The sequence below is a fragment of the Cyprinodon variegatus genome, unplaced genomic scaffold, assembly GCF_000732505.1.
Source record: "Cyprinodon variegatus isolate N-32 unplaced genomic scaffold, C_variegatus-1.0 Scaffold192, whole genome shotgun sequence".
Classification (NCBI taxonomy): domain Eukaryota; kingdom Metazoa; phylum Chordata; class Actinopteri; order Cyprinodontiformes; family Cyprinodontidae; genus Cyprinodon; species Cyprinodon variegatus.
In genome coordinates, this window is record NW_015150645.1 from 34,178 (window position 1) to 42,443 (window position 8,266).

The following is an 8,266-nucleotide window of genomic DNA, read 5'->3' on the forward strand; positions in this document are numbered from 1 at the left end:
TCAAAATTTTGGTGTCGATCATTCGATTTCATCCTGGACACTACAGAAAAGGGGCTAAAAGTGTTAAAAACCGGAATTTTCCTTTAAGTAAAACCCTTTGTTTACAGTCTGTTTCCTTATTTTGTCTGTTTTTACAGAAATGAAAAGTAATGTCTTGAATTCTCAATGTTAGAGTTTTCACAGAAGGATCCATCCAAATCATCAGAAGATGCTGATGATGATGATGAGGAGGAGGAAAGTTCCGGGGTGTTGGAGACCCAGGTGTTGTTGTTAAGTCAGGCGGTCAGAGAAAACAGCGCAGAGTTCATCAGGCACATCCACGGGACGCACGTAGTCCGAACGCTCTTACACGTACTGGGGGGCTGCGTTGGACCGCCGCGCACTGAAACCCATCCAGGTAAGCACACTGACACGCCCAGAAACACCGAACCTGTTCCACGATCTGATTTCTGTACATCTTTGTCTTACTAATGTCGACTTTTCCTGGTAGGAACGAGAAAGATCAGAAAGCAATGTGATGTACTTAGTTTCTAGATTCAATTATTCTTTGCTTGTTATAGTAAAATCATCTAATTCTTTGAGGATCTCTCTCCTACATTTCACTCATGCTTCAGCAGTTAGATCTCAATGTGTTTTCTGCTGCTTCATTTTTAGGGTCTCTTGTAGAGCATTTGTATACTAGCCTGATAAACCAGACTAAATCTGAGATTAAATGTATAAATTAGTCTGGCCCTGATGAATGAGACATCGGAAGATTGTAGATGAGAACAACCCTTTGTTTTTCAAACCGATGTCTGTGCCTATTGGCCAACGCTCTGACCAATGAGCGCAACTGACTGTGACGTAGGAAGCGCGACAGAAAGCTGCCTGTCGGTAAAACTGCGAATACGTCCTTCTTAAAAATAAATGAGCGTAGAGCCTCTTCCTGCTCACATTTCAATGAAAACCCCAAGTCTAATCCTTCCAAAACTGATTCCAAAGCTGAGTCAAATGAGAACTGTTCAACAGATGGTGCCATCTTCCGTGTTGTGCTTTCTCCAGCGTTGCGCAGCTTTGTCATTACGCCCTCAAAACCCTGCCCGCTTCCCATTGATGATGGCTTCTTACTCTCCCTTACAAACTTTGAGCTGACTTTTCTCTAATATTTCATTGATATCACCTATTATGTAACCAAAAAAAGTATCAATATCAAATTTGTGAATAGGTTTACTCAGGATATCGATCAGCCATGCATCTTTTTATTATCGATCACAGGAACCGATCACTTGTGTCTTTTACTTGGCAGCCTTCAGAGGCTCCGGCTGCAGCGTCTCTCTCTCTTTCCTTCTCACTGCGCAGCGAGGAAGCAAATCCTAAACATCATGTGGAACTTTTGTGCTTTGAGAGTGATATGAAGTTTGTGTCTAGCAATGGAAAAAAATAGTCGGAGATCAAGCACATCAAAATGCATCAGTACTTTGAATACAACGTGACATTTAAAAGAAAGCACCTGATGGAGTATGATAAGTTATCAAGGCTTTTGCAATGAAAAAGGACATTAGGTAAAACAGAAAACAATTATACTCTTCCTCCATGAGCTTGACGGTCAGAAAGACATTACCTGCAAAATGATTTAATAATCGGGTTAAGGATCAGCAGTGAAAGACTTTGGGTTCCACCAACTGCTCTCACTAATGGGGCGTAAATATTTCAGAGATGCTGCGCTGTCTGAAATTCCAACAGACAGTGAAGTCTCAGAACAAACGTCTCCTTAAAGCTGCAGGGTGTATCCTAAGTTTTAATATACGTATTAAAACGTTGTCCTAATATTATGCAGATAATCTGTGGGGGAGGAAATCAAGCTTCCTCCATTCTTTCCTATGTCCTGAAAAAAAACAACAAAACGTTCAGAGCCGGGAGGAGGGTTTTAACGCCTCAATGAATCTCTGACACAGTGCAGGAACCAGAACAGCAGAGTTTGAACATCCACTAAACAATCAGCCAGACTCTCTGGCAGTTTGGATTTAGTAACTTATGACTCTGAATGTTTCTTTATTTCTTGACATTATTTGATATCCGCAGTTTTGTGATGTATATGAAAACAGTTAGATAACTGTTTTCAGTCTGTTAAATCAAACCTTTTAGCAGGTTTTTCATGCGTCCTTTTGACTTATGAAATACTATATAATACTTGCTGCAGTGTGCAAACCTTTTCTTTTTGTATGTTTTGTCTAAATTAGGGGATTTTTAGTATTTAATTTTGGCAGATAACATAGCCAAACCAGCCATGTGATCAGCCTTCTGGTCCATCGGCAAATCAGACCAAATATTTGAAATATTCTTTTTTACATATTGGTTCATTTCTCATTACAAGTCAAAAAAATAAAATAAAAATCCAACTCGCAGCAAAAGGTTAATGAAGGAAGCCTTGGTTATTACTTTTTAATTACTTTACAGTAAACACTTTCCTTCATCTTCAATCCTCAGTTGGTCGGCATCGGCAAATCATGATCGGCACATGTCTACATTTGGGTTGATTGTTTTTTTTTTTTTTCTGTGGCATTGCAGGCTGCCTGGGTGAAGAGTATGTGATAGTAACTAATGTATCACATACATTTAGCACACTATTCATTTAGCTCACTAGTACCATGGTGAGCTAAATGAACCAAAGTGAAGTTCCAAATAATGGGATGTTTTTTGACACAATACAGTTAAATTTGCATTTAAAAGAAAAAGGTAGTGGTTCTATTAAACCAATCTAGGAGCCATAAACGCATCAGTCCAATGAATTTCTTGCTGTTCTTTGCTGCAGTTCAAAAGCTCAACGTAGATGAAGCTGAAAATCCATTGATGTGGGTCACCAACTGATTTTTCTCAATCCGTTTCTAGTAATGATGCTGTTTCTTTTCATTATACTATTGGTTTTAGTTCAAAATGGACAAATTGAAAGAAAAGTGTTAATGTTGTTTGGTTAAAATGCAGAAAAAGAAATATTTCTGGATGAAAACAGGCTGAAATCCAAATTGATGGTAAAAAGTCAGACAGCAGAGTCAGACTAGAAATACAAAATGCTTTTACAAGGAACCATTTTTAAAAATATCAAAGCAGGAAAATGCTCTTACCCATGAACAAAGATATCATTGTTTTCCTGTTATTCTGTCCTCCAGGTGCTCCTCTTATTATACGCTCATACATCCCTACATGGGTTAAACTGTGCCAATTACTCAACAAGAAGTTTCTGTGCAGAGTGGCCATTCATGCCCTGACGAATAAAGATCTGTCTTTTCATGCTGATTCCTCTCAGCTGGTTTGATTGCCGCCGGGGGATAACGATGTCCCTCGGATGTGGAAGTCATGCTCAATAACTAAATCTGTCTGTAATGCCTGGGTTCCCATTTAAATTGGAGGGCTTTTGATGCAAATTGCAGCAATTGCTTGCTGGAGATTTAAAGTACTTTATTTGCCTCCATGAGGAAAACGAGGACAAGCTGATCGACTGACAGAGAGCCCAGTATTTTTTTCACCTTCTCTAAAGAATGCAGAAAAGAATTAAAGCTTTTGATCCTTTTAGGAATATTTCCTAACTGCGTCAGGGCCTCTGTACCCTGGGGTGTGTTCATTTGAACTTTTATATTCACATCTGCATTTTTTTTTTTTCTTTTGATGTTCCGGTTTGAACCAGGTGGAAAAGAGCAGAGAGCGGCCCCTCAGCTGACAGACTTTGAGATTCCCACTTCATTCTGGTACGAGCTGAAGAGCCTCACCGAGACCCTGATGGAAAATATTAATCGTAAGCTGCCTTTCATCAGACCATCAGTTCTTTTTCTGGACACGCCTTTTTTTTTATGTTACTGGATTATACATAAGTACATTCTTCCTCTGTACTCTATCACAAAAAAAAGATTAGAGGACGAATAGATTTCATGTTTCCAAAAAAAATAGTCTGAAAAATATTTGAGGAACTGTAGATAATTGGATTTTCTGTAAGTAATGATTGACAATTGAGCTTTTATACAAAAAACTCATGTAGCTGCGGGAAAGGAGATATTAAGATCAGATACAAAAGAAGCAATGAAAAATTTTTTTTAATTGCTACACTACATGAGTTGTTTTTTTTGTATAAACCAGCTATGTCCTCCAATGTTTGCCTCCATCATTTTGTTCCCTCCTCCCTGTTTTTGTTATCTTTGTGATCAAAACGTACAGTCTAGATTATTCATATAGATAAAACTATTCCACTTTATCAGTAAAACGGATTGAAGTCAATAACCCTCTGGATAAATGCACATCCAGAGGATTTTAATCTGCCTTTTAACTAAATCCTTACCGTCTGGAAGAACTAGTATAAGAAGCCCTGCTGGTTTTGAGGTTGTTTTTTTCACTGCAATTCTGCATTTCTGTTTCTTTTAAATGACTGTTGGAAAACGCCTGCAGCTGTTGTCTTTGCCTTCCCACTAGTCTGTATTTTTTTGCACTATGAAGTGTTATGGCTCCTTTTTTTCCCCTAATACATACCATATATCGATGCTGCTCGGACTTTTTCACATTTGTCACTAACTCGTGTATTTACTAGGATTTTATATAATAGGTCAGCATAAAGTGGTGCTTTATTGTGAAATGGAAGGACGTATGAAAGAGGTTTCAAATCGTTTTATAGAAGTAGGACACAAGAAGTAGGCCTTTTTTTTATTCAGGCCTTAGAGCAGATTTAAAAAAAGAATGTTGATGATCAGTTTCAATTCTCTGATTTTCTTCCATGCTTTGATTTTGTCCATCACATAATATGCTTTGATCTAAGCTACTTCATGTTGGCTCAGGATGTTTGTAAAGAGATTCTGTCCTTGAAGCTGAACCTTCAGACCAGTCTCCAATCTTTTGTTGCCTCAAACAGGTTTTCTTCCTGGTTTGCTCAGTCTGTAGCTAGTTCCAGCTTCCCTGAATGTTGGTGAAGAAACAGATCCCCATAGGACGATGCTGCCACTTCACTTTCATATTGGGGATGCTGGGTTTAGCGGGGCTTGCAGTACTCTAATATATATAGTGTTTTACATGTGGATCACAAAGTTTGATCTGTTCCCATCAGATCAGACCTCCCTATTCAATATGATTAGTAGATCTTATTTATTTAGGGCTTTATTCTTGATGCTAAATAGAAATGCATCCCATATGATTTTACTTCCACTTTACATTTGCACTACTTGATGTTTTACATTTGCCAAAACCCCAGATGAAATGCAGAGTTCTGGGGAGCATAAAATGTAAAAAGGTTAAGGAGGTATGAATGTGTTTTAACGCTATCTTTTTTTCCCCCCTTCAGTGAGTGTTACGGACGCCATTTCCAGCACAGTTTTCCAGACCATGTTGACCGTGTGTCACAGAAAACGGCCTAAACTCTGCAAGCAGCTTCTGAAGCGCACCATGGAGTACCTAACGAGCCGCAGCTCTGCCCCTGGGGTCAGGTTAGAGACGTTTTCCCTTAACTTCTAAGAATCGGTTATTGTAGAAGTGTTATGACTAAGAACACCATTGTTTTTGTTTTTGTCCTACAGTCCACTGCTGGTCTTCCTGAAGGACCAGGCTTCCAGTCGCCTCATAGAAACAATTATTCAGCTAGCTCACTTATCTCTACTCCGTGATCTCTATAAGAACCACCTGAAGGGTAGTTTGGTTGACCTTGCCCTTCACCCAATCGCCAACTTCCCCATCCAGAGGCTGACAGCAGCTTCAGCCAAATATAAACTGGTGAGTGACGTCTTGTGATTGAGCACGGACTTTACTGTTAAAAAATGAATTGATCTCATTCCTGTTCCTGCAGTTCCTGAAGCTGTTTGACGAGATGATCCAGGGCATGGAGGCCGTCTTGGCTGCCGGTCACATGGGCGTGATTGTCCAGTTAGCAGAAAGCTGCGCAGAAAGTGGAGAAAGGCAGGACGAAATGATGCGGTGCCTTCTGAATGTAAGCTTTAAATAGGTGCTTTCCTCAGTAGCTGTTTTTTAAGTGCCTCTCCATCCTTGTCACTGAACTCAAGGACTTAAAATTAGCTCTGTGCTGTTTCCCCTCAGGCCTTCCACTGCGCTGAGCCGGGCTCTCGACATGTCTGCTGTCTGCCACTCTTCATGTCTTTGCTCACCTATGAGGTGTATTACCAGTCTGATACAACAGAGGGCAGCACACAGAAAGAGGTAAACTGCAAACCCCTTAAATTACTTCTCTTTATTTGGTTAGTTTACTGCCTTTAATTATTTCCAAAGCTTTAAATTCCCTTTTTACATTTCAGCATCCCTTATTATTAGAACAGTTATTGACTCAGTTTAAAATACTGCAAATATGATTCATGCATTTAGATTTATAATCCATTTAATATTAAACAAACTCTTATTTGACCTGCTTTATTATTATTATTAATTCTGTGAATTCGTTTCGATTTATTTGCTGTTCTTTTTCAAAAACTTAGAACTTAGGGTACATATTTTAGTTTGTATGCATATTCAGCGCTGTATCAGGTTGGTTGAACAGCTTTTTCTTCTTCTCTTGCTGCTTTTAGGTTCCACTGACCTCCATCTGTTACCATGGCTCCCGGCTGGTCCAAGCACTGGCCAAGTTTAAGGAGCGCTCACACCTTCTCAGCAGCCTGCGCACTCTGAGCCCCTCTGACCTCCTCACTATGGCCTGCAACTCCTTCGGTAGCCACGTCCTGCAGGCCCTCATCACCACATCCAGTGACAAAGGCAGGGGCAAGATCCTCAAGAGACTGGAGGTACAGCATAATTGCAGACTTTATGGGTTTTTGTATGTGGGGTCAAAAAATGTGACCCATTAAACCTAGTTTTCTTTCACAGGGCCAGTATCTGCAGATGGCCTGCTCCAAAGTAGGCAGTCGAATGCTTGAAGCCGTGTGGAACTGTGCTTCTCTCAGCCAGAGACAAAGCATCGCTCAGGAACTTGGTAACTTTCACAGTTTTTATTCTCATGAGTTTCTTTTTGGGGCCTATTTCTTTCTTAACATAAACTTTTCTTTCCTTTCTTCTCTTTCAGTCTCCAGTGAAAGTAAACTGCGGTCAGATCAGTTTGCTCGTCATGTTTGGGCAAAGTTTGCCCTCTCCCATTTTGCACACAGGAGAGCCCACTGGCAAGAAATCCAGACAGGAGAGTCCAAGAAACGGAAGCTTTTCAGTGACTTTCTTGAATAAAAATAAAATAACCTTTAGATTGGTTTGCTTAATTAATAAAAATATATTTGGACTTATTTTCTGTTTTTACATTTTTTAATGTTGTGCAGGAAGGGATATGACCTGTAGGGGGAACTAAAGGTACAAGTATCCTGAGGTTGTCAACCTCAAAACTGTCAAACACAAGTTCCTAAAGTAGACCCAAACACAGGACTCACACTTGATCAGTTTCTAAATTTTGTTTTAAATATTCAGTTGTTTGTTTTTTGACTGAGGAAAAGTCTTTGATTCCAGATCCCCATTGGTTTGTAACAAAAATATATAAAAAGACATTTATTAAATAAATATCAGTGATCATAATGAATAAAAAAGTTTTAAACCTTTTATTTGATTGCATTTTGTTAGGGTTTTCATTAGAGGTAGAACATATTTTTTCATATGCCCTTTAAGTATAGGCTGTGTAGCTGAAGGTACAGCATGCACTTTTATTTTATTTTTTTTGTCAAATAACCCAAGCTGGATCAATTGTTAATATAAATTATCAGCTTTTGCACATATTTTTCTTGGTTCTTGCCAAAGGAGTAAGATTTTTCTTTTTTTTCCCACACTTTTTGTGCACATTGTCCATGATTTATAGAAAAATGCTTACAGATACTCAGTTTTTTCATTCTATATAGGTCAGATTCTCAGAGGACGCAACTCATATTCCACAAATTTTGTAACTTAAGTTCCAAGTTACCAACTCATGCCTGTATTTTTCTTTTTTAAAAACATTTATTTCCTGGCCTTTAAGTTCTTGTTGAGGTCTCTGTCAGTTTTCCATTTTTGGACAATGGATTATATAGTTTCTTTAGAAATGTTCAAAGGTTTGGTTAGGCGGGTATTTTTAAACCCCTCATATATCATAGTTATGCACATATAGGAGAGAACTGCATAAGGGTCACAGCCTTTAATGAGGTTGCATCTTGTGTCTGCATACCATAATAATCATCTGGCCCTTTAGCTTTCCCACCGCATTTTTGTTTTCTCCAGACCAAGTTTAATTACACATCCCTGCCCCTGTGGGTAATAGTCTGGCTCCTTTGCTCTTCCTTATGATCTTTGTTATAAAAGTGTG

At 39.0% G+C, this 8,266-nt stretch overlaps 1 protein-coding gene across 1 annotated transcript in view; it reads left to right on the plus strand.

Moving 5' to 3' along the window:
• nop9 (NOP9 nucleolar protein) overlaps positions 1–7,435 on the plus strand; it is a 10,713-nt gene extending 3,278 nt beyond the window's left edge. The window contains exons 3-11 of the mRNA XM_015379441.1: positions 173–397; positions 3,662–3,769; positions 5,297–5,438; positions 5,529–5,721; positions 5,795–5,935; positions 6,043–6,162; positions 6,525–6,737; positions 6,820–6,925; positions 7,016–7,435. Coding sequence (XP_015234927.1) covers positions 173–397; positions 3,662–3,769; positions 5,297–5,438; positions 5,529–5,721; positions 5,795–5,935; positions 6,043–6,162; positions 6,525–6,737; positions 6,820–6,925; positions 7,016–7,170 — 1,403 coding nt within the window. The 3' untranslated portion in view covers positions 7,171–7,435. The remainder of the gene's footprint in view (positions 1–172; positions 398–3,661; positions 3,770–5,296; positions 5,439–5,528; positions 5,722–5,794; positions 5,936–6,042; positions 6,163–6,524; positions 6,738–6,819; positions 6,926–7,015) is intronic.
• Positions 7,436–8,266: the final 831 nt, after the last annotated feature.